The following is a 26,958-nucleotide window of genomic DNA, read 5'->3' as shown; positions in this document are numbered from 1 at the left end:
GGACTGGAGCATAAGTCGGAAGCCACTCAATGGCAACTAAAAACAATAACAACAAGAGAACAGAGACAGCAAGACCAATGAGAAATCTGCTGAAATAGTTTAAATGAGATTTATGAGAATCTGAAGTAAGGTAGTGATAATAGGAACAAATAATATGTTCTGGAGAAAAGTATTGATATCATCTGAAGGTATACAAAAATATTTCTTCCATAAATGGATTAATGGATAAATAGACGAAGTTATTTCTGAAAAGTTGAATTAATAGTTTGCCAATGTACCAGGAATTTCCATCTCTAAGTTTCATTTGATGTTTTCCCTCAAGTCCCGACTATAATTTTTAAATAAGTTTATTCCTTTAGAGTTTCTTGATAATCTCACTTTCTTACTGGGTCATCATGGCCAGTACATTCTTGATAATTTGATAGCCATTGAGTATAATGATCTATCTATCTATACTATCATTATGTCCATGGAACACTAACTTTTTTGGTCAATCAAATTCCATTTGATGTGTGATAAATATTTATTGATAACACTAAATACAATATTCTGAGTTAATATCATGAAAATTTCCAGAATTTCACAAGTTAAAAAATAAAAATATCTATAAATTGTTATTATACAGGATCTACCTTCTTCAGGAATGTAGCTATTGTTAATTTTTAAATTAAGCTTCTGATTAATTTTTAGGCACGCTATAAAGGGGGAAAAATGCTGACTACCAAGAAAATGCTATGGAGCAGTTCTACCCTGTCATACAGGGTCTGTATAAGTCAAAAATAATTCTATGGCACCCAACAACAACAACCAACAATGCAAGTATTTACTATGGTTGACAATGTTTTCTAATCTTTATTCTATAATCAGGCAAAAATTGAGCTAAACAGGTGAGTTTGATGGTGTTCCCTGAATACTAGAAAATTTGAACTGAAGTCTTCTGTCAGTCCCAAGGCTGGTAACATAACACACCCATAGGATAAAGGAAGGAAGCTTCACATTCTTCTAACTTGGTAACTCCATAGGAAAGAGGTGGTCCTTTCCATTAGCTCTAGCAGAAAAGTCCCACAGCACTGAGAGCAGACAGGCTTCAGTCCCTCCAGTGATAAGCACAAAGAATATCCGAGCCAGGCAGCCCTTTACTGAGATGGTTTTCTTCCAAGACAGGAGATTCTCCAGCATCTTGGGCATGGTGACTGAAGAGAAGCAGAGATCAATGAAAGAGGTGACTCAGGAAGAAGTGCATTGGCATACTCAGGAAGAACATGGGTGTGTGGAGGAGGTGAAAATCAGTTTTGATGACCAGCAGTATTATCAGGTTTCCCATCATAGTCAGGAGGTAGATCACCAGGAAGAGCACGAAGAGCAGAGCTTCGATGTGGGGGTCAGCAGACAGCCCAAGGAGGATAATCTAGGTGATGGTGCTGTGGTTCCTCAAGGCCATTTACAAAATTTTATCCCTAAAAACAGCCTAGGAAAACACAGTGGTTAAATTTCTATTGTCCTCCAACCAATATTCACATTAAATTGATTCTCATTTAATATCACAATCATGCAGAAAATATAGGCCAGGTTTTGTGGTGGTCACTCAGAACACAAAGATGGATAAGATATGATGCCTGCATTTAAAAAAATCATAGTTCAAAGAAGAACACAAAAATAACAGCAAGCAATTAAAGTGTGATTAACTGTAATGAGAGCTCTAAGTGTGATTTAGAACAAGTCAGTGATGTCAGTATATTGAAGGTAGTTGAGTAAAAATTTTAATAAAGGGTGAGTATGGTGTCTCAAAGGAGTCAAGGAATGAGTCCTCAGTTTATATTGAGGTAGTAGTCTAGTCAAAGGATCAGGATTCAGAAAATAGCAAGGCATGTTTGATAAAACAGAGATATTTCTTAATAGCTAGAGCCCAAAACATGGATAGACAATGTGGTGCAATGACAAAGAATGTAGGCTTTTGGCTCTTTGTTTCCATTCTGAAAATTGGAATAATATGCCACCCTGTTAGGGTTTTATGAGAACTAAATATGATAACATACATAAAGTACACTTAAAAAACCTATACAATATTGCTCAGTGTAAATTATCATTATTATTATTTGAGATCATAATTGTAGCCTAAGAAAAATAATAAACCCTCATGCAGGATAATCCCCAATCGGAATTAAAGCTGTTCTTGCCACTGTTGCTGCTGCTTTTTTATGGAAAGAGGTATAATACAGTCATTTTGAAATCACTAAAAAAGAAAGAAAGAAAAGTCCCGCAGTACGCTATGACTGGTGCACCTTAGGTGACATACCCATCCCACAACCTATCAGGGAATTGGCCAGACACGAGTCCTAAGCCCACCTATTAATGGAGGGAGGGGGAGAACAGAGCATTATGAATGACAATCTCTCCTGAAAGACAGGGAATAGAGTGTGAATTCTCTAAAGGCAAGTGGAATGCTGGTAACAAAAGAGAAAAAGGAAACTGCTGAACAAAAAAAAAAAAAAGAAAATCTTAGTCATAGTCCACATGCATGGGTTGTTGTTGGCGTTAGGTGTCGTCTAGTCAGTTTCAATTCATAGCAACCCTATGTACAACAGCAGGAAACACTGCCTGGTCCTGCGCCATACATCCTCACGATCGTCGTTATGCTGAGCCTATTGTTGTAGCCACCATGTCAATCCATCTCAATGAGGGTTAGATCATACTTTTTCTACTTTTTCCACTTGACATCTTGGGTAAATTACCTTGTTGATCCTCAGTTTCCTTATTTATAAAATAGGAAAAGTGTCTCCCTTACATGATTGTTGTGAGAAGTTAATGACATAGTACAAGCTAAGGACCTAGCCCAATTCCTGGCTCATATCTGGCATCAGCAACCTAATTGAACCAATACTTAAGAGAGTCACTGTGTGTTGCTCACTGTGGTAGGCGTTGAAGATAAACCAATGAGGGAGAACAGTCAACATCAGTAACATTAATCAAATAATCACACAAAAGAATGCAAAATGGCAACTGGGATAAATGCTACACAGAAGGAATTCATACTTGAGATTATAATAACAAGAGGGTTGACCATATGAAGTAGGTCAGGGAATATTGAGTTGAGTTCTAAAAGATGAGTAGATATCTACTAGGCAAAGATGAAAGGGTAGGACAAAGTGGTCCAAGCAGAGGCAGAAGAAAGGGTAAATGCAAAGGTGACATGGGAGAAAATTATGACGAACAGAAAGAAGGTCCTTGCCACTATAGCAAGGGGAATGTGCTATGAGATGACTTTGGAGAGGCAGTGAGGGGCACAACAAGATCACACCTTTGTGATCCATAGGGTTTTCGTTGCTGATTTTCAGAAGTAGATTGCCATGTCTTTCATCCAAGGTGCCTCTAGATGGACTCAAACTGTCAACCTTTTGGTTAGTAGCTGAGTGCTGAATGATTTCCACCACTCAGGGGCTCCTTCCAACAATTAGGCCAATGAAAAACTGTATGGACAACTAGCATTGAAAGTAATACAATGATTGAAAGATAATCATGGAAGGACTTACTCCCCCATGAATTAAATGTTGAACTCAGTGAACCCTATCAGGAAAATGTTTCCATACCTCCTGTCCAACTGGGACATAGTCCTGCCTTTTGTTAAATTTCAGGTAGCTCCTTGGTTTTCTTCCACTAAGGGACTGGGTGCTGGCCTTATATCTCCTCTCAAACACCCTACCTTAAAGAGAGACCTCTGTCTTTGAGACATTACTCATTCCACTCTGGCCTCCTGATGAGCTTGCCTACAACCTTTAATTTGCATACTAGCGATCCGTTTCTACTGTTATATTTCTTTCATTTAACTTCAACTAACATGACTTCTAGCAGCACTGGAAGTGCTCATTTGTCTATGCCAAGGAATTTGTAAGACAGCTACCTGGCCAACAGACTGAAAGAGATCCATAGTTATGCCTATTCCCATGAAAGGTGATCCAACCGAATGTGGAGATTATTGAACAATATCATTAATATCACACACAAGTAAAATTTTGCTGAAGATCATTCAAAAGCGGCTGCAGCAGTATGTCGACAGAGAACTGCCAGAAATTCAGGCTGAATTCAGAAGATGGGGAACCAGGGATATCATTGCTGATGTCAGAGGGATCCTGGCTGAAAGCAGAGAATACCAGAAAGATGTTTACGTGTGTTTTATTGACTATGCTAAGGCATTCGACTGTGTGGATCGTAACAGATTATGGATAACATTGCAAAGAATGGGAATTCCAGAACACTTATTTGTGCTCATGAGGAACTGTACATAGATCAAGAGGCAGTTGTTCAGAAAGAACAAGGGGATACTGCATGGTTTAAAGTCAGGAAAGGTGTGCGTCAGGACTGTATCCTTTCACCATACCTATTCAGTCTGTATGTTGAGCAAATAATCTGAGAAGCTGGACTAAATGAAGAAGAACGTGACATCAGGATTGGAGGAAGACTCATTAACAACCTGTGATATGCAGATGACACAACCTTTCTTGCTGAAAGTGAAGAGTACTTGAAGCACTGACTGACGAAGATCAAAGACTACAGCCTTCAGTATGGATGACACCTTAACATTAAGAAAACAAAAATCCTCACAACTGGACCAATAAGCAACATCATGATAAACAGAGAAAAGATTGAAGTTTTCAAGGATTTCATTTTACTTGGATCCACAATCAACACCCGTGGAAGCAGCAGTCAAGAAATCAAAAGACTCATTACGTTGGGCAAATCTGCTGCAAAAAACCTCTCTAAAGTGTTGAAAAGCAAACATATCATCTTGAAGACTAAGGTGCGCCTGACTCAGGCCATGGTATTTTCAATTGCATCAGATGCATGTGAAAGCTAGACAATGAATAAGGAAGACGGAAGAAAAATTGACGCCTTTGAATTATGGTGTTGTGAAGAATATTGAATATACCATGGACTGCCAAAAGAACGAACAAATCTGTCTAGGAAGAAGAACAGTCAGAATGTTCCTTAGAAGCAAGGATGGCAAGACTACATCTTACATACTTTGGACATGTTGTCAGGAGGGATCAGTCCCTGGAGAAGGACATCATGCTTGGTAAAGTAGAGAGTTAGCAAAAAAGAGGAATACCCTCAACAAGACAGATTGACACAGTGGCTGCAACAATGGACTCAAGCATAACAACGATTGTGAGCATGACGCAGGACCGGGCAGTCTTTCATTCTGTGGTACGAACGGTCACTATGAGTCAGAACCAACTCCACGGCACCTAACAGCAGCAACAACAAACATGACTATACACACACACACACACATACAACTGTAGTGCAGCATTATCAGGGAAACAAAAGGTACAGAGTTATGGATGAGAAAGTCAGTGATGATGTTAACGTAGTTACAGCCATAGCATCGTGGAGGTGGGAGGAGGAGACAGGCTGAGAGGGAAAATAATGTAAGGAGGGAGGAGGCAGCAAGAAAGAGTGAGAGATGAATATAGCATGTACTGTTGAGTTGAATGAAAAGAAATTGACCTGAGTTTCTGATAGCTCCACTGAGTGGTTTCTTTAAACCTGGTCTAACTTATTTGGTCATTCCTTCGTATCGGTCTCTTACAAATTAGTATGATTAGCTTGATACTTCGCAAACTTCAGTGATTCTCACACCAGCTTCATGATTTTGTCATATCCATCTCCCTTTAGTACTATTTATTATTTACTTAATTTTATACATTAAACTGACTTAAATTGGCTCTTTAAAATTTTTTTTAATCAACACTCAACTTGAAATCATCTGTTTGATGGGTTATATATATATGTGTGTATACATATTATGGATTTAAGTGTGTCCTCCCAAAAGATATGTTGAAGTACTAATTCCTGGTACTTGTGAACACGACCTTATTTGAAAATAGTATCTTTATAGATGTTATAGTTAACATGAGGTCATACTGGAATAGAGTGGGTCCTTATCCCACATGAGTGGTGTTCTTATAAAAGAGGAGAAGATACACAGAGACAGACACACAGAGAGATGGTGGCCATGTGAAGGATAGAGGAACACCAAGGAACCCCTGGGGCTACCAGAAGCTAGGAGAGACAAAGAAGGATCTTCTCCTAGAGCTAGCAGAAAAAGCATGGCCCTGTGTATGTCCTGAATTCAGATTCCTAGCCTCCAGAACTGCAAGACAATAAATTTCTGTTCTTATAAGCCACCCAATTCTTGGCACTTTGTTACAGTATTAGGTAGGAAACTAATGCAATAAAATTTAATAAATACTCAGCTGATAAACAAAAATGTTCATCTGTGTACCACCTAAAATCATCTTGGGTATCTTTATAGTTACGTGCACCACACTGCTAAACCCTTGATTTGAGGCAATGTCATAGGGTGAGCCACAGTAGAATCTGAAATAGAACCAAAACCAAAAACCAAACCCTGTCGAGTTTGATTGCTGTCGAGTCTATTCTGACTCATAGTGACCCTATAGGATGGAGTAGAATTGTCCCATAGGGTTTCCAAGGAGCAGCTGGTGGATTCAAACTGCTGACATTTTGGTTAGCAGCTGTAGCTCTTAACCACTGTATCACCAGGGCTCCAAAATAGAACCAAGCTTCCACAAATTCATTTCTCTTTCCATTAGACAGACTGTAATGATACATTTCAGGAATGTAGCTCCTTTTTGCATCATATACATGCAGCTATTTGGAAGATTCTGGCAAAGCAAAATTGTACCTAAGGGCTAGTTGCATTTAGGTTGGGATTATCAGGGAGGTGTTATTAGAGTTGAATGATTTTCCAATCCTATCATATTTGCTGCTGCTTCAGGCTTCTTTCCACTTCAGTTTAAAATGGTTTGCAAAAACCTTTTGATTGAAAGTAAATGCAATTATTTAATACTCTGAACTTTTCTTTGGTCCTTTTCTCAAATATTTAATTTTGTAACGATGGAGTAGGAGTTATTCTTCTGGGTGGGAGCTCTTAAACCACTTGGAGTGAAGCGCTTGATGAAGGATGCATGGAGACATATGGAGGCTACACTTCCACTCTGTACTCTCCTGAAACTTGTGTATGTGGTAGGGAGAATAACGGCCCTAACAAAGATGTCCACGTCCTAATCTCTTGAATGTGTGGCTATGTTACATTGCATGGCAGTCACATGGCAAAGGGGAAATAAGGTTGCAGATGGAATTAAGATTGCTCATCAATAACATTAAAATAAGGAGATTATCCTGGATTATCCAGATGGGTCTGATGTAATCATAAGGGCCCTTAAAAGTGAAAGAGGAGGCAAAAGGGAAGGTTTGAGTGAATCAGTGTGAGAATTTGACCCATGAATACTGGCTTTGAAGATGGAAGGGGGCCACAAGCTAAGGAATGCAGACGGCTAGAAGCTGGAGAACGCGAGGAAACAGAATCTCCCCTAGAGCCTCTAGAAAGGAATGCAGCCTAGTCCACAGAAACCTTGATTTTAGCCCAATGAGACCCATTTCAGACTTCTGAGCACCAAACTGTAATGTCATAAATTTGTGTTGTTTTGAGCCATTAAAATTGTGGTAATTTGTTACAGCAGCAACAGAAAACTAATACAGTGAACTTCTAGATTTACCTAGTTTCTTCTTCCCTCGGGGTTATTGGATTGGCATATTCATTTTTAACAAAGACACACTGAACTAAAATAAAGCAAAATTGGAATCCTACTCTTTTATTAAAATACCTAATTTCTAAATTTTGGAGTCCCTGGGTGGTACAAATGGTAACTCACCAGTTGAAAGGTTGGAGGTTCCAGTCTACCAAGAGGCACTTTGAAGAAAGGCCTGGTGATCCACTTTCAAAAAAACAGCCATTGACACCCCCAAGGAACGCAGTTCTACTCAAACACACATGGCGTCTCCATGAGTTAAATCGACAACTGGTTTTAATTCCTAAATTTACACATTATTCTTGCTCCGGAAGAGTATTGCTGTTAATGTCTAGTTAACATTTTCTTTAAAAAAATTAATTTAAAATCTTTTTTAATGTTTTCCAGTTATGTAAGAAAAAATATAAAATAATTTTTGGAGAGTGAATACAATATTTGTATTAAGTATGTTGTAAGGCTGTACAGCCAGGTTTCTGGATTCCAATTAGAGCTCTGTCATTTCCTAGCTGCGGTTGTCTCGGAAAATTGACCTCTCTAAGCATCTGTAAGGAGCTCTGGTGGCAGTGGTTAAGCCCTGGGCTGCTTGCTAACCAAAAGGTCAGCGATTTGAACTCACCAGCCGCTCTGCTGGAGAAAGATGTGGCAGTCTGCATTCCTAAAGATCACAGCCTTGGAAATGGGGCAGTTCTACTCTCTCCTATAGGTCGCGATGAGTCGGAATCAACTAGATGGCAGTGGGTTTTGAGCATCTGTAAAATGGTATTCAAAATTATAGAACCTATCCAATACGTTTGTGGAACAATTTTAAAGAGAATCCATGTAAAGTTCTTAGCACAGGGCCTAGTACATAATTAAATGCACCACAAAATGGTACTAGCTATAATAATTATTGCTGTTACATTACCTTTCCGATTTCAAAAACTTCTCTGAAAAAGTACAGTTTTCGATCCCCCTTGTGTTGGTAACCTGCACATTTAATAATCTATCTCCTCTCTTTCATTCTTAAGTTCTGAAGACACTGCAGAGATTCATTCTGAAAATAGCATCTCGTTTAGCATTACTTAACCCTGAGTCACAGATTCTTTTGATTATTAAGTATCCATTCACTAACGTGAATGTTTATTTAAAAAAAAAAACAACGGGTAAGACAATGGCCTAACTATAGATTTTAATTAAACTCTTCCCCCCGCCCCTAAGGCGGGGCAGGGCGGGGCGGCACGAACTGAGTCCCTCTCCGCACCGCCTCGGCTTGAAAGAGGGAGCTTAGGGGCCCTCGCCAGCGCAAGAGGTATTTCGACTGTCCCCGGGCGGTGCCAGGTGAGGCCCAGTAGAGCCGGGAGGCCGCGCTGGGACTCGAAGAGCTCGGCGCGCAGCGAAAGCAGCGGCTGCAGGTTGCTAAGCTTCTTGGGCGTCCTCGCGCCCTCGTGCTTTCCAGCCGGTGCGCTCTAGGGGACCCCTGGCGAGGGGATGCGCTTGGCTTAAATCTGTCCAGTTTCTCACCGTGCCCTTGCTGCCCTCCCGGGTCTTCCCCCGCGCCCCTTCTCTGGTCTCGCCTCCCTAGGACTCCGGAAAGGAAGGAGGCGTGTCCAGAGCAGGCGGGAGAGATCTATATAAAAGCTCTGGCCGCGCGTTGGCCCGGCCTTCACTCGCCGCCTCGCGTCGGGATCAGGAGCGCTGCGGGTGGCACGGGCCGTAGAGAGGGCACTGCGCTCGGGCTACCCAATGCGTGGACTATCTGCCGCCGCTGCCCGTGCAATATGCTGGAGCTCCAGAACAGCTAAACGGAGTCGCCACACCGCTGCCTGGGCTGGATCGCAGCGCTGCCTTTCCTTATGAAGAAGACACAAGTGAGTAGGGTGCGACCAGGAGCTCGCTGGCTCTGCAAGAAAATCGCGCCCGGAGCCTTGGGGAGGTCGGCGAACCCCGAGACTAGCAGCCGGGAGTGCGGGGCTGTGCTCACTCGACTAGCCAAAGGGGTGCGGGGGAGGCAAGCTTGGCGTACTAGCTCCAGGCGTCTGGCCCGGGTGAGCCACGGAGAGGAAGAGTGGGAGTGATGAAAGGGAGTTGGTGGCAAGTTTGCAGCCGCAGCCGTAGCTGTTAAGTTTGGAGCTGTCAGTCGGGACCTGCAGTTCCTGCAAAATGAAAGGATAGACTCTTTGGCCGGGGAGTTCAAGTTATCACGGGAAAGCATGTCTTTGCATGGTAGGCATTTTTTTTCCTCCTGTGGATTCTGGGAGATTATGAAACAGATCCTCACACCCCACGCTCTCGCACCCAAATTTGTGCAGTCCCCAGGTGGGCGCGGGGCGCAGCGCGGACGCGGATGCACACGCTGAGCAGCCACGGAAATGTCGCCGACCCGAGCTCCTTAGCGGCAGTGCTCTGCATGCAGGAGACCTGCCCGGCCGCCCGGGAAACTTGACTCCTTGTGGTGTTTGCCAGGTTTGTGGCTCTCGGTGAGCTCCGTACAGGTCTCTAGAAGGAGTGAAATCTTAACTTTGCATGCATCTTGTTTCCTGACAAAATAGAAAAAAGTTTTTAAAAAACAGGGACCTCTAATGATAATTACTGAGATAATTCTCAGTGCTGCTAAATTGTGCGTTGCACATAAAACGCTATGGATAAAGCACAGCCCAGGGGTACGACTAGATTTTTTTCCCTTGATGCAGATATCTAGCCCGTCATTTAGTAGGGCCCACCACAGCACACCATCCACCGTGCCTTTCACCACTGAGCGTTCTTACCTTTTCTCATTTCACAGCTTAGGATACGTTCAGTGCATCTGCTGTGGGTTGTGTAAAGCTGCCCTTTCACCCCCAGAAGTTCTATCCGAGATTGCAATTCCCGAAATGTATTGAAGGGCTGGAAATAGGGAGGAAAAAAGGAAATTGGGGATTTGTACAAATCGTCAGTTTAGAATAGAGGGATCCATGTACTGAAAATGCTTTATTACAGGACCTGTTTAGTATAATATTTTAAATAGATGGCTAGGTCTGGGGAATGTAGATACTCAAGAAAGTAGGAAGCATGGAGCCACCGGTGTTGATAAAGAGAGAGGGAAAGGTCACTGGCTGGCAGAAAGGAGGTTTGTGCGGAAAGGAGCAGAAAGAGAAGGAGAGCGCACATCTCCACTCGCAAGCACGTTAGTTTTTAAGGGAAGCACCTAACACTAAACCTGGGAATCACCACAGGGTGCTGTTGAAATACAAATATTAAAGATTCTGGCAACAAAAGAAAAGTTTAAATGTAATTATTTGTACAAGTTTTCTGCTTTGAATAATAACCAAGGGCAGGGAACCTAGTCCTTGTTATAGTAGCATTTGCTCAATTGAATGGTAGTGTTATCTGGGTGGAGAAGCTGCTACCTTTCAGTTCGGGAAGAGAGCTCAAATCTTCCTATTTAAACAATACTGTTGACAGATCAGGTTAATGTCCAACACTTCAAAGGGTCTATGTACTATCAAGTCACTTCCAGAGTCAGTAGGATTGGTGATCCTTGCACCCTTGCTTTGCAAAACAAATGTGAGCTCTGTAATCTCCTTTCTTTGATTAAATGGCTGTGTAAATCGGATTACATGGAATAATTCGATTGAAAACTAGAAAGAGGTCAATCTAGCCTGAAATGCTGTGGCGTTAGTGACTCAGTGCTTCTGGCCAGGGACATTTGAGACAGCTAAGTATTTTAGAAATGTGACCTGCTCGGACAGAGTTAAAGTGCAAGCCCTTTGGGGGAACTTGCTGATGTTAAAGGGCTTGTGGGCGAAGGAGGGCCGTGCCCTTATTGAATGAAGGCATTCTCGCCTGGGATCTAATGACCGTCAAGGTTTCCTTTAGGGATACTGCTAGCAATTCTGCATTTCTGCTGCTGAAAAAGAGGACACTGGACATAATCACAAAATCAAGAAAATAATCCAGTAGAAATGGGAGAGGGGCATTAGATCCTCTTCTGTGTTGTCAGATTTTCTAATACAGAAGTCACAAAGAAATTTTCTGTACAACACTGCAGTGATGTAGAGTAGCATAAGGAAATCGGACCCCAAGAAGAAGGAACAGTTGTTCTTCTGAATCTAATGTTATTCTTGCCAGGGAAGAATACCTACCTATAGTCAAGATATTTAAGTAGCATTTAAAGATGCTTCAATTCTAGAGTTGTATTAAAAAGCAACTGGTTCCATACTCTCTTATTACCCAAGATACAAAAAGAGAATTGAATTTAAAAAGACTAACTTGAACCACACAGTTCTCCAACAATCATGGGGGTACCAAGCATTCTGGCCTTTCAGTCAAGCTAAATAAGTGTGAAAATTCCATCGGCAGCCACTTGGGGGTTGATGAATGAGTCTTTCATTTATTTAGCACGTGTGATGAACTTCAGTGTTTGTAAAATAATTACACGGGCAGTTGTCTTGAGGAGCAGTTACAACAATAAATTTAACCACAAGTTTACAGAAATGAATGTGTTTCATGTTTTTTCAGATTTAGGGTTATATTTTACCAATACTGAGTGGTTTTAGAGATTCTGAAGGAATCGTGGCTCTGGCTTAGAAAGGCCATCTCTTTCGATCTAAAACCGTTTTTAAAAGTCTGATATACTAGCCTATTAAATAACAATTGGGCTGGCGTATTTTGCAGCACCCGTGAAGAATTGGCTAAATGTGCTGTCAGTTTAAGGGTCTTGGCGCCACGTTTCTTTTTCTTTTTTATTTCACTTTAAATGAAGGATTACAGAACAAATAGTTTCTCATTAAACAGTTAGTACACATATTGTTTTAAGACAATGGTTAACAACCCCACGACTTGTCAACACTGTCCCTTCTCAGCCTTCGGTTCCCTATCACCAGCTTTCCGGTCCCCTCCTGGCTTCTAGTCCTTGGCACCAAGTTTTTTGGTATTCTACTTACGTTTGAGTTTTGAGAAGGTGTATAAGCGTTTTCATGACTGCTGTCAATTTCAGAAATACTGAAATAGGAAAGATTCATCTTGCAAACAGCATCGAAAAGGCCATTTTAAGCATATATTATTTCTCAGAGCAAATAGAATACTTGTTGGTTTTCCCTGTTGCAGACAGAATTTCCTTTTTTTGTCTGTATGAAGTTTGTCATGTGGGTGAGGATGCAAGCTGACTTTATAGAGAAAAATTAACATATTTATGAAAAGAGCATTTTAAAAATCTTGTCCTTAAAATGAATGTGCTTCGAATAATTTTAATTTATGTAACTTTTAATTGGTACATTCTTCCAAGACTTTAAAACCCAAGTGCTAAATTGATTACATTTAACATAAAACAAGGAAAATAACCATATGGAAATCTGAAAGCTTAGGCCAAGCCAATTAAAATTACTAAGTTTTTATTTACGTCTAAGTGCTGATTTGAAGATAGCAAATTGTGACTCACATTTGTTCCTGAATGATGGGTAATGGAAATCTTCCCGTCACCATAAATAATATTAAAAAAAAAAAAAAATCCTTGCCCAAATAGATAGTCTGAATATTGGAGGTTGCTTGCATGGTCCTGTGAACGCTACTTTCCATGTCTGGGAAGTGTGTAAGATCTGGTGGAAGGACAGTAGCCTCGAAAATCAACTCGATGGCATCTAACAACAGCATCTGAAGCCTAGGCTCTGAAGACCTAGATTTGAATTCATGTTGTACCACCTGTGAGATAAATGACCTTAGGCATATGGTTAAACTACTTGGGATTTCCATTTCGTAAACTGTACGTTGAGTATAAAATAGTTATAAGGATTTTTCTCACATGGTGGTTGTGAGGATTAAATGAGATTTTACATCTTTATGCCAGCATAGTGCCTTACTGTAGTTAGAGTCTGAATTTATTGTTCCTGAGAAGAGAATTGCCTGCCGACTTTTACAAGACAGAAAAAACTGGCAGTTGTTGTTGTTAGGTGCCCTTCAGTCGGTTCTGTCTTACGGTGACCCCAAGTGCAACAGAACTAATCACTGCCCGGTCCTGCACCATCCTCACCCTTGTTGCTCTGTTTGAGCCCTTTGTTGCAGTTACTGAGTCAATCCCTCTCACTAAGGGTCTTCCTCTTTTTTTGTTGACCCTCTACCTTACCAAGCATGATATCCTTCTCCAGGGACTGTCCCGCCTGATATAATGTCCAAAATACGTGAGACCAGGTCTCAACATCTTTGCTTTTAAGGAGCATTGGCTGTACTTCTTCCAAGACAGATTTGTTTGTTCTTTTGGCAGTCCATGGTGTATTCAATACTCTTTGCCAACACCAAAATCCAAAGGCATCAATTCTTCTTCGATCTTCCTTATTCATTGTCCAGCTTTTGCATGCATGTAAGATGACTGAAAATATCATGGCTTGGGTCAGGTGCACCTTAGTCCTCAAAGCCACGTCTTTGCTTTTTAACTTTAAACAGGTCTTTTGCAGAAGATTTGCCCAGTGCAATACATCATTTGATTTCTTGAGTGCTGCTTCCATGGGCGTTGATTATGGATCCAAGTAAAATGAAATTCTTGACAACTTCAATATTTTCTCTATTTATCATGATGTTGCTTATTGATCTAATTTTGAGGATTTTTGTTTTCTTTATGTTGAGGTGTAAGGAACCAATGCTTAACAGTCGGCTGCTAACCAAAAGGTAGGCAGTTTGAACCCACCAGCTGCTTTGTGGGACAAAGATGTGGCAGTCTGCTGCTGTAAAGATTTACAGCCTTGGAAACCGTATGGGGGCAGTTCTACTCTGTCCTGTAGGGTCGTTATGAATTGGAATAGCCTTGATGGCAGTGGGTTTTTTTGTTTTTGATGTTGAGGTGTAATCCGTACTGAAGGCTGTAGTCTTTGATCTTCATCAGTACATGCTTCAAGTCCTCTCCGATTTCAGCAAGCAGGTTGTTAATGAGTCTTCCTCCAATCCTGATGCCGCATTCTTTTTCATATAGTCCAGCTTCTCAGATTATTTGCTCATCATACAGATTGAATAAATATGGTGAAAGGATACAACCCTGACACACACCTTTCCTGATTTTAAACCACGCAGTATCCTCTTGTTCTGTTTGAATGACTGCCTCTTGTTCTATGTACAGATTCCTCAGGAGCACAATAAAGTGTTCTGGAATTCCCAGTCCTCACAATATTATCCATAATTTATTATGATCCACACAGTTGAATGCCTTTGCATAGCCAGTAAAACACAGGTAAACATCTTTCTGGTATTCTCTGCTTTCAGCCAGGATCCCTCTGACATCAGCAATGATATCCCTTGTTCCACATCCTCTTCTGAATCTGGCTTGAATTTCTGGCAGTTCCCTGTCAATGTGCTGCTGCAACTATCTTTTAATTACTTCAGCAAAATTTTACTTGCGTGTGATATTAATGTTATTGTTCGATCCTCATTCTGTTGGATCACCTTTCTTTGGAATGGGCAAAAATATGGATCTCTTCCACTCAGTTGGTCAGGTTGCTGTCTTCCAAATTTCTTGGCATAGACAAGAGAGCACTTCCAGTGCTGCATCCATTGGTTGAAAAATCTCAGGTGGTATTCTGTCAGTTCTTGGAGCCTTGTTTTTCGCCTATGCCTTCAGTGCAACTTGGACTTCTTCCTTCAGTGCCATCAGTTCTTGATCATATAGTACCTCCTGAAATGGTTGAATGTCAGTCAGTTCTTTTTGGTACAATGACTCTGTGTATTCCTTCCATCTTCTTTTAATGCTCCCTGCATCGTTCAGTATTTTTCCCATAGAATCCCTCAATATTGCAACTCAAGGCTTGAATTTTTTCTTCAGTTCTTTCAGCTCAAGAAACGATGAGTGTATTCTCTTTTGATTTTCTAACTCCAGGTCTTTGCACATTTCATTATAATACTTTACTTTGTCTTTTCAAGCTGCCCTTTGAAATCTTCCGTTCAACTCTTTTATTTCATGATTTCTATTTGCTTTAGCTGCTGTATGTTCAAGAGCAAGTTTCAGAGTCTCTTCTGACATACATACATTTTGATCTTTTCTTTCTTTCCTGTCTTTTTAATGACCTTTTGCTTCACGTATGATGTCCTTGATGTCATCCCACAACTCATCCGGTCTTCGGACATTAATGTTCAATGTATTAAGTGTTCAGTGCGTTAAATCTCTTCTTGAGATGTTTTCTAAATTCAGGTGGGATATACTCAAGATCGTACTTTGGTTCTCATGGACTTATTTTAATTTTCTTCAGCTTCAATTTGAACTTGCATATGTGCAATTGATGGTTTGTTCCGCAGTCTGCCCCTGGCCTTGTTCTTACTGATGATTTTGAGCTTTCTTATTGTATCTTTCCACAAATGTAGTCAATTTGATTGCTGTGTATACCATCCAGCGAGGTCCATGTGTATAGTTGCTGTTGCTGTTGTTGAAAAAAGGTATTTGCAATGAATAAATTGTTGGTCTTGCAAAATTCTGTCATTCAATCTCTGGCATCATTTCTATCACCAAGGCCGTATTTTCCAACTACCGATCCTTCTTTTTTATCTCCAACTTTCACATTCCAGTCACTAGTAATTATCAGTGCATCTTGATTGCATGTTTGTTCAATTTAAGACTTCAGAAGTTGATAAAAAAATCTTTAATTTCTTCTTCTTTGGTATTAGTGGCTGATGTGGAAATTTGAATAATAGTCCTTGTAGGCATAGGGGTGTTATCCTATCCTGTTATTACAAGCCAGAGAAAACTGGCTATTGCAGGTAAATGATGCTTAACAAGCAAAGCACAAAGACCAAGCTTTCCTAAATCTGAATCTGTTGATTGATTCAGTACCTCCCATTATAGGCTGTTACCTGTTTATTGACTATAATTAACACACACCAAACCAGGTATGTGTGAAAATGAAGGCATTATGTGGGCACAAGAGTTGTTAAATTCTTTAAGGTTTTTCTTTAGAAGTAAAAATGAATGAGAGAACTAGAGAGACGAGAATAGAAATATTGTCACTGTCTGTGATTCAATTCCATGTTTCCACCCCTTTGCTTTCTAAGTTCCCCCTGTATTTTTTTTTTTTTTTTTTTTTTTAATACAGAGACTTGGTGGTCTTCCTATCCCCAGTGTTCTTTGCACTTGCTTTTTTTCTGAGCGAGGCCATGCATTCATTTCTCCAGGGTTTCTTTGTTGTCTTTACCAGGCAACATGTAGTGACTTTTTTTTTTTTCGTTATGCAAGTTTGAGGTTATGCAAGTTTTTTCATTATGCAAGTTTTTCGATTACCTTAATGTTCCCTTTTATAAATTAGGGTAAGGCATTTGGATATAAATCTCTCAGGAATGATCCTTTATCTTTCTTTCCTAGTCCAGGAATCACAAGCAGCTGCAGGAGACTCTGTTTTGGTCTTAGGCACCTGTGTAGTCAGAACAATTTATAAAACAAAATTGAGGGAACATCAGGATGCTTTTATAGTATATGCTGTTTTCAGGGTTGTTTTGTATAGACTTTGTCTCATAGAAACCATTGGCTGTAGCCTGGCTGATTTATAAGCACAGCAGGATGTTTTGCCTTTTCACTTAATTGTGGACATACTAAAAACTGTTTGCAGGGGCTGGGAGCTTGAGAGCATTGTCATTATCCCATTCTACCTATTTTTTTCTGTCCAGATAAAAGGAGGTGGTGCTGGAGATTTTATAATAATTAGGCCTCAATGGTTCTTTTTTTAAAATCACAATGTGTGTCATCTAAATGAAGACTGTTCTTTATTTCTCTCTCTTTGTCCTTTGGCTACATTTTACTGTTTTTCTAGGCTGCCACGTTGGCTTGGGTATTAGGAGAGTTCTTTTATTAACCCAGATACTAAGTTGTATGACTTTGGGAAGGTACTTGAACCTCTCTAAACCTCAGTTTCCACAACTGCAAAATGAGAAAGTAGGAGTAGGTGATTTCTAAGTGCTTCACAGTTCTAAAATTCTCTATTTCTAAGATACTAGAAAAATGCAAGGTCTGAACTAAGTGGAATTTAAGCTTCCTTTGGTTCTGAGATTGATGTAGCCATTGCTTCTGTATAAATGCCAGTTTTCACCATCATTTTATCATTATGAACCAGCCAAAGAGGAGAAATGAAGGAGATTTAAATTTAGACTTTTCTACCGATAGCAGTTTCACCTACTACGTGATATTTCTCTATAACAAAATGGTATTTACAACTTTCTATTTTAGCTACATCCACAGTTGAAGGGGATCTTTACTTTCTGTCTTCTAGTCTTTGATCTCTGTAGTGAGGAAGGAGTTATAGGCAAACAACAGAGAAGATAAGCTTACAAAGGATGTAATGCTATTCTGAACTTGTCTGTCTTTTCTATCTCTGCAGCTCCAGTATCTGTGGATATTGCTTGAAGAGAGCAAACCAAGGAAAGAGCATTAGTGGGTTGAAGCAGAGGACCTGGTTCTACACTGGGCTCTGCTTCCAGTTGTGTGACCTTGGGCAAGACGTTGAGTTTTAGTATCTCTGAATCTCAGCTAAGAGTTAATCCCAATCCAGACTTTCTGGAGTCATGGAAGCTGGATGAACTCCCAAAACTATTGCCCTTAGATAATCTTTAAACTAGAAACCAGAAAAATCCCCTGAAGTCTTTCTAAAATCAAACAGTAGTTTAGCTAAACTAGTGAAGAATGTCTGCCTTGAGCATTACGCTCTTTTAAGAACTATCGATCGGGCATCTAGTTAACAACAGCAACTGGGAAGATTAGATAGGAACCTTAAGGGGCAGTGAACCTGTGTTAATGGGGGAGGAACAACTTAGAAAAGAAGGATGAGAATGGTTGTACAATTTGAAGAATGTAATCACTGTCACTGAATTGTACATGTAGAAACTGTTGAATTGGTGTATGTTTTCCTGTGTATATTCTCAACAACAACAGCAACAAACAAACAAAAAAAAGAGTTAATACTGAGAAGGTAGTGAAGGGGAGAGGCCTTCAGCCAGAAAAAGGAGGAAACAGCGCTTTTGCCTGAGGGAAAGACAGTTGCTGTGGTTGATTCTTTGCCAGATCTCTCCTTGCTCTGGCTTTTGCAAGTCTAGTAACATCCCTGGAACAGCTCTTGCCTACCTCCTTTCCTTTCTTCACCCCTGTCTAGGACTGAAATCAGCTGAGAGCTTGGGCAAGCCCAGGAGCCACCAGGAGGGTTTCCTTAGAAATTAGAAGCCCAGGCAGAGCTTTACTTCTTGTTGACATGAGAGTATTGAAATGTCATCTGGGCGCTTCCTGCAGCCAAGGGACAACAGACCCCTCAGAAAATAGGATCAAGCCAATAATGATAATGCTCTTCCTCTCTAAGTGCTGGCAGAATCTAATGAGCTACCACTACAAGAAAATTCAGAATTGAGGCACTACTCCAGACAATTAAAAAAAAAAATCATAATAACTATCATTCAGTGTCTGGATACCAGCCTCAATTCAGCACTCAGCTTTATAGTGGGTGTAGCTGTTGCCTTGGGGCTGTTAAGCGCTGCTGATTAGAAAGTGGTCTTAATGGGGGGCCAGTTAGGTTGCCTTTTCTGTGTTCCTGGTGCGCCGAGAGCAGCTCCACAAACCCCTAGATGCCTTGCAAAGAATGCCTTTGCTCTCTAAGGTGACGGTGCAAAAGGGCGTGAAAAGACAAAGAGCAAGCCCGTGCTCACTTGCAAAAGCAAGTCTCTTTTACCTTCCCACAAAGGGCATCCCGACTGCATAATTAGGCCCCAGATGCAGACCTGAGAGGAAAGAGCACAGCCAAGGGACATTGTATTTGTTCTCTGGGCACAGCCCTGTGGGTGCTTAGAACTTTTGCCTTTTTTTCCCTTGACATAAAACTTCTGAAGCAAACAACTTTTCTGTCTAGGTGAGTTTACTAAGCCCTGCGGCTGAATCGGATCTCATAATTGAATGTTCCCTCTAAATGTGAGTGTTTTGAGTGGTAGTAAACCAAGTTTCCTCTAAAAATTATGATTTATTAGTGGTTGTCTATTGCGAGGGAACCTGTTTAAGAGGTATATCTGTGAATAGTGCTTATGGCAATTAGTTTTAAATTGCTGGCAGTGGAAACTGGCTAGGATGGTGAATAGAGATTGTGCGCTGCCCCATGTACTTGCAGCCTCCCACCCCCCCAGAGGTGCCCAGGGCACATGCCATGCCTGCCATACCCTGGATACGCCTCAGCGAGTCTTGGGGCTCCACTGCGCTGAGTTTTCCATTGTTTACTTGGGGTCCCATTCCCAATGCCCTCCCGTCAACTGCTTGTGAAAAAAAAACACAGATTCCTGGGCTTCCAAGACGAGGGTTACAGGGAAAGTAGGTTGTGTTCTAAAAGACCTTGCCACCCTCCGGAGTGTGTTATCCATATGAATGTACTGGTATTTAAGACTCATATTCACTGCAGAACTTTAGATGAGAGAGGGGAAAAGGGTAGAGATGTTTTCATATAAAATAGTTTGTAACCCAAAGGTTACAAAACAAACCTCAGCAGTCACACATCATTATTTATGATTCTGTGTAAACCTACAATTTAATGCCTCTGGAATAGTCAACACATCAGGGATTTCCATTTTTGATGACCAACCAAAATCTCTATGATTGTTTTAGTTTGGATTTCTGTTGATTTTAGAAAACTACTCTATTTAGATCTTTGATGTCTTTTAGCCGAAGACTCATCCTCACACACAGGTCATTCTGCTGTTAGATAAATTATCAGTAGTACAGGGGATGGCTAGTGCTTTCTGTCTCCAGGGGGTCTCAAAGTGGAGGCTGCAATTCAGGGATAATAAAAGAATTAGAAAAGACTAATGAAAAATGAAAAGGAGTTTATTAGTATAATATTTTAATGTTTGGATGAAATTCTGTATAGGAAAGCCCAGAACTACAAAATAGGGTTTCTATAGTTCTTCCTTGGTTTTTGAAACTTTTTTTTTTTTAGTTTTTTTTTTTAATTCTTAACCCCTGCCCAGGAAAGCGTTTTTAGAACTTTTTGGAGTTAGTACATGTTCGTTTCTGATATACTGTAGTCATAGTACTCTCTGCTTTAATAGCACGTAGAAAATGATGACCCTCTTCTTTTTTTCCATTTGAAACTTGGGTCTTTTTTATTATCAAATGATTAGATAGGCTTTTAAATTCAAAACTGATTAGACCATTTATTGTTTGCACTTCTACATAAATGTCACAAGTAAATGATTCAGCTTGAAGGAATGAAGTTTACTCTAGTATTTGTCAAATGTTCGACACTTAAATGTATAGCTGTTTTAAAATAGCTCCCATCATTACTTTATGAAACCAAACCACCCTGATAATAGATCATGCCAAAATGCCACTTCGTATAAACAGTTCCAAGATTAATTAACTCATAGAACTTTTCTCCTGGGAGGTAAGTACTATTTTCTAAATCCCATTTCACAGACGGGGAAACTAAGATTAGGTCTTTCCCCTGCCAACTCCAAGTATTTGTTTCCAAGATTAACACTCAAAGAGATTCAGCTGGCACAACCACAGTAAATTTGTGTGGTTTATTCAATACCTCAAAGATATACATTCCATTTACAGGAATATTCAATTAAAAACAAGTACACTTCAGATATTAAAAACAGTTGCTTGTAATAGAATTTGAGCAACAGAAATTTCATGATTCCAGATACTTAACAGAGTGGCACAGATACTCAGTACATATCTATTGAATATTGTGGAATGATTGAATGCTTGATTCAGGTTGTTAGGCACGGATTCAATTTTTTTTTAAAGCTTTTCTTTCTTTTTTTTCCTGAAAGACAAAATTTTAACTACTCGGTCTATTACACATACAGTTGTGTTTGGTTGATGACTGGAAAGGCTACTTTTTTCACCTTTACAGCATTAATTTTCAGTGAATATGCAACATCATTTACTAAGTAAAAATGGAAGCCAGGTGAGAGAATAAAAGCTTCAGACTCGGTTACATAGCTCAAATGTAGAATTTGCCCTGCTATTTATCAGCTGTATGACCTGCAGTAAGTTATTCTCTCTAAACTTGACTTTCCCAGTCTTTAAAAGGGGCATTGGAATAACTACCTAGTAGTAGTACTGAAGAGGTGCCCTGGTGGTGCAGCGGTTAAAGCACTCGGCTGCTAACCAAAAGGTTGGCAGTTCGAACGCATCAGTTGCTTCAGGAGAGAAAGATGTGGCGGTCTGCTGGCAGTCTGCTTCCACAAGGATTTACTGCCTTGGAAACCCTATGGGGCAGTTCTACTCAGTAACTCTAAAATGGCAGCAGGTTTTAGTACTATTGATGTGAGGATTGGATGAGATAGCCTGTGTAGACTCTCTAACACACGGTAACTGGCACTTAGTAGATAATCATTTCCTTTTCTGCTACAGTAGTCAATCATGGAACATCACAGCAAATCCGTATGCTTTAAAGAAGTAAATTCAGTGTTAATGATAGCTTTGGATGCTGGGCTTCGATGAATAAATGAATTAAAATAATCCATAGAGACTAATAGTTTAACCCTCTCATTTATACATAACCTTCCCTAGCAAGCACTCATAAGCACTCTTGGTAAATTAAAAAATTTTATTTCATTTTTATCTCCTTTACCTTTTTCCTCTTTCTGTGAAAGGAGACAATTACACAAAATAGGCCAAAAGACAAGCTGCTTAAGAAGAGAAAGAGCAGCTTATTCAATGAGGACCTAATAAGACAAATTAATTTCTGTTGATTACTCATCATAGATGAGGCATTGTGCCATATACTGCACAGTATACCTTATTTGATTCTAGCAAAATGTTATAAAGTAGGTATTATTATTAACCTTTTTTTTTTTCAAACAAATAAGGTAACCAGAGTTCAAAGAGATTAAGAAAATTTGTCCAAGATTAAAAAAAAAAAGGAAAGGAATGTAAGTGGAAGAGCTTGGATTTGAAGCCAAGTCTCTTTAATTCTAATGACCAGATTCTTCCTACCACTACAGTAAGCATTTGCCACTGAGTCAGTTCTGACTCATAGCGACCTCATGTGTGTCAGAATAGAACTGTGCTCCATAGGGTTTTCGGTGGCTGATTTTTCAGTAGTAGATCATCACCTCTCTTCTGAGGTGCCTCTGGGTGGACTCGAATCTCTGACCTTTTGGTTAGCAGCCAAGTGTGTTAACTGTTTGCACCACCCAGGTACTCCTACCACTACAATACAAGGCACCATGTTTAGACACACATGGCTATACATGGAGATGATGGGTTTTAATCTTATACCAGGAAGACTCAGTAAGCAAAGCTGAGTCTTCTGAGTTGAGTGACAGGTTGCTTCTGACTCCAACTCTTTAGCACTGTCCAGAAGTGTAAATGGTTGTGAATGAGTGATACCCCCACAAGACAAGGAGCTGGGGCTTTGTCGCTCACCTCTTTCACTTCAGTCTCTTTAGCTGTCAAATGGAAACTCCATATCTATCTCATCTGACTCCTGTGACTCATGTGACTCCTGACATTATAAACTGTGAAAATGCCATTTTACTTTATGGAATTAAGAATTACTGCTAATGGTAATTGGGAACCTAGGGTTGAGAAGGGGAGAGTGTTGACATGTCGTGGGGTTGACAACCAGTGTCACAAAACAATATATGTATTGTTTAATGAGAAGCTAGTTTGCTCTGGAAACCTTCATTTAAAGTACATTAAAAAAATTTACTGCTGAAACTTTGGTGTCTTTCAGATAAAACGGTATTTTTGTGGGCAGAAGATAGGTTTTAAAATATTTTTAAAGTTGTGTTTCCTAATAACTTCTTGAGAAATGAAAAATACTGTAGAGATTACTTCTGTCAATTTCTCATTTGACTCTACGTGCTATTTTTGAAGACAATTTTAGGGGCTTTGATCATATTACCCATTGCCATCGAGTCAATTCCGACTCATAGCGACCCTATAGGACAGAGTAGAACTGCTGCATAGGATTTTTGAGGAGCACCTGGTGGATTCAAACTGCTGACCTTTTAGTTAGCAGCTGTAGCTCTTAACCACTATGCCACCAGGGTTTCTGGAATTGGCTTGATGGCAATGGTTTTGGTATGAGTTGAGCATATTAGGAAACTATATAATAATGCCTTTATGCTTATATTTGGATTTTAAAGGTATCAGGTCATTTACATTGAGACCCTTGCTTTATAAGTCCTTGTCAATCCAACTGCAATAATAGTTAAAAATCATTTTCTGCCTTAATGTTATAACTTAAAAAAAAAAAATTGTTGGAGCACCCGTAGCAGCAGTATCGACATATAACTTACTCATCAGTAGTTCAGTGGAAATGAAAGTGTTAATTAAAAAGTTATGGCGTCATCAAAATGCAGATGAGGGAGGCAACAGAGTAGAGGTGTGGTTAACAGAACAGACTCCCAAGTCAGATGGCCTGCTTTGGTTGGCTAAGCACATAACTCTCTGAGCCTCAGTTTCCTCATCTGCCAAAACAGGGAGAGCAATAGTAACTGTCTCGTAGGGTAATTATAAAGATTAAATGAACCTAGATTTTACCTAGATTTTGCCATGGGATCTTAGGATAATTATTTAACTTTTCCTAATCTGAATTTCTTTTGTACCATGAAACAATAATACCCTGTAGCTTTTTTCTCTCCCGCTCTTCCTTTTTTAACATAAAAATAGTATGTTGTATACCTCGTCCATTATTGTCACTCACAGAATTGTAACCACTATAAAAAAATGTTTTTCAAACTCAAAACTATTTTCCTTCGGTACTGTTAAGCACTAAATTGTGTTTGGACAAAATGTTTCCTTCATTGGCCTCATAGACATGGAAGGAGCATGAGCTTTGAAGTTAGACAAATTGGGACTCAAATTATTAAATAATAATTTCCCAAGACCATGTGCATATAATTCACTTTCTTTCAGTCCCAATGTCGTCATCTGTTTAATGGGCTAATAGTACATAGTTTGAAGAATATGAGGATTAACGAGATAATATATGGAAATTGCCTGACACACAACTGATGATCACTAAATGCTAATCTCAGTCAATAAATGCTATCTCCAATATTTAAAAAACAAACCAAACTCATTGCCGTCAAGTTGATTTAGACTCATGGTGACCCCATGTATTACAGAGTAAAACTGCTCCAGAGAATTTTCTTGGCTATAAACTTTATGCAAGCAGATTGCCAGACCTTTCTGCTGTGGTGCTGCTGGGTGAGTTCAGACCACCAACCTTTAGGTTAGGAGTCAAGCAAAAACCGTTTGTGCCACCCAGGGACCCTTATTTGAACTTTAGGGACTGGAATATGCCAGTGAACAGATCAGCATAAATTAGACCATCTATGTTGTTGCCATGATGCTGAACAGGTTTCAGCTGAGCTTCCGGTCTAAGACTAGGAAGAAAGGCCTGGCAATCTACTTCATAAAACCTTGTGGATCACAACAGTCCAGTCTGCAACTGGTCATAGCACAGGACTGGGCAGTGTTTCATTCCATTGTGCATGGGGGTTGCCATGAGTTGGGGCCACTCGATGGCAGCTGACAACAACAGCAACAACTCTGTGTTAGCTTCCTCCATTTGTATGCTGACTATATTTAAAACCTACTGTCGTTGAAAAGGAGGAGCCCTGGTGGCACAGTGATTAAGTGCTTGGCTGCTAATTGAGAGGTCGGCAGTTTAAATCCACCAGCTGCTCTGCAGGAGAAAGATGTGGCAATCTGCTCTCGTAAAGATTACAGCCTTGGAAACCCTACGGGACAGTTCTACTCTGTCCTATAGGGTCACTCTGAGTTGGAATTGACTCTATAACAACAGGTTTCTTTCTTTTTTTTTCTTTTGTCATTGAAAAGCAAGGTGAGATAATGGGAGATTATGGGAAATGGGTTGTGTAATCATGACTTGAGTGAGTTAAGGGTCTGGACCTGGGTCAGTGTCCCTGTTTGTAACTAAGGATGCTGACACATGTCTTGTCTACCTCACAAGTTGATCTCAGAGCCAAGGGAGGTAATCAGGAGAGCAGTGCTCTACAGACTGGACCATGCCATTCTTAGACTTAAGTAATAAAGAATTCAAACTTTCCAAATCCATGAAAGCTTTGGTTTATTAATGTCTTCCAAAATGAGCCTAATTCATTTTTTTGTCTAACATGATCATAGTTTTGGAGACTCATATCCCTGAAGCCACCTCTTCAAATTGTTCGAGGAACTTAATTGCTCTACCGTTCTCATTTTCTCATTTCTGAAATGAAGTTTATCATCGTATCTAGCTTCTAGGGTGGTTGTGAGGATTAAATGAGTGAATACATGTGAAGGGTTTAGTACCATGTCAGATACCCTGAAAACCTCCCTAAGTGTTAGCCGCTTTCAAGAAAAATGCATTTTTTAGCATTCAAAGCTTTTTTTTTGTATGTATTAAGTGTAATAAGTGTGTAAGATCAGCAGTTTGGAAGTGTTTCCATGATGAATTCAGGTTTTATATTCTTGTCTGTGATTGTGTTTAGAATTTAAGGGCTTGATTGTCCAGGTTAATCTTCGGGTAAGTTTTGTATCAATCAAGACAGACGCAAGTTACTTTTATCAGTCCATTACTTCAGGTAAACAAGCATTCCATTCTTTGACAGAACATTAAATTGTTACGTTCCTTTTGATGGAGGGCTGACTTCGTCAACAGACTTGTGAAAGAGAGAAGACAGCTGCTGTTTGCTAACATTGTATAATCTGAAGGCTTTTTCTAGAGATTTCTTAACTGAATCTTTAACCATCACTACCTGGGTGATTAATTTACTAGATTAGTTTACAAGATATGTGTGAAGTAACTTTGGGTTCAGTTCAGAGTAAGCTCTAACACCAAAACTTGAACCAAGACTAAGCAGAAGTGCAATCTCTTAAGTATCGAAAAAGGAAAAAAAAAAAAAAAAAAGTTTAAATCCATTCTTTAAGGCCCAGAGGAGAAGGGAACAGAAACATTGAAATCAGTTGTTTTTGTATATTGCTTAGGGGAAGAGTTACATTAAGAAGTGACTACGTTTTGCAACAGTCTCTGAAAATTCATATCCTAACATTTGAGAGGGAATGCAAGAAAGTGAAAACAGGAGCTTGCTGGTGGCGCGGGTGATCCATGTCGTAAATTCAGCTGTGTGGTGTTGGTCTATTTACCCCTTTTGAAGGCATCCCATTTCATTATCCAACAAAGATAATGGCGGATTCTGTGATTTTTTTTCTGTATTGTTGTAAAAATATAGATAACACATTTGCCATTTCAGCATTTTTGACGTGTACAGCTCAGTGAGACCAATCATTTTTTTTTTAATTTTTTATTGTCCTTCAGGTGCGGGTTACAGAACAAATACTTTCTCATGAAACAGTAGTACACATATTGTTTTATGACATTGGTTAACAACCCCATGACATGTCAACCCTCTCCCTTCTTGACTTTTTTTTTTT

At 39.9% G+C, this 26,958-nt stretch overlaps 1 protein-coding gene across 1 annotated transcript in view; it reads left to right on the top strand.

The window, feature by feature from the left end:
- The first annotated feature begins 9,350 nt into the window (after nucleotides 1-9,350).
- The window catches only part of KITLG (KIT ligand), a 109,624-nt gene continuing 92,016 nt past the window's right edge, over nucleotides 9,351-26,958 (top strand). Inside the window, exon 1 of the mRNA XM_023738551.1 lies at nucleotides 9,351-9,460. Within this exon, the coding sequence (XP_023594319.1) occupies nucleotides 9,446-9,460 (15 nt within the window). The 5' untranslated portion in view covers nucleotides 9,351-9,445. The remainder of the gene's footprint in view (nucleotides 9,461-26,958) is intronic.

The sequence above is a fragment of the Trichechus manatus genome, unplaced genomic scaffold (genome assembly GCF_000243295.1).
Source record: "Trichechus manatus latirostris isolate Lorelei unplaced genomic scaffold, TriManLat1.0 scaffold00119, whole genome shotgun sequence".
Classification (NCBI taxonomy): Eukaryota; Metazoa; Chordata; class Mammalia; order Sirenia; family Trichechidae; genus Trichechus; species Trichechus manatus.
The sequence above is the reverse complement of the archived record's forward strand: the minus strand, read 5'-3'. Positions and strand labels throughout refer to the sequence as shown.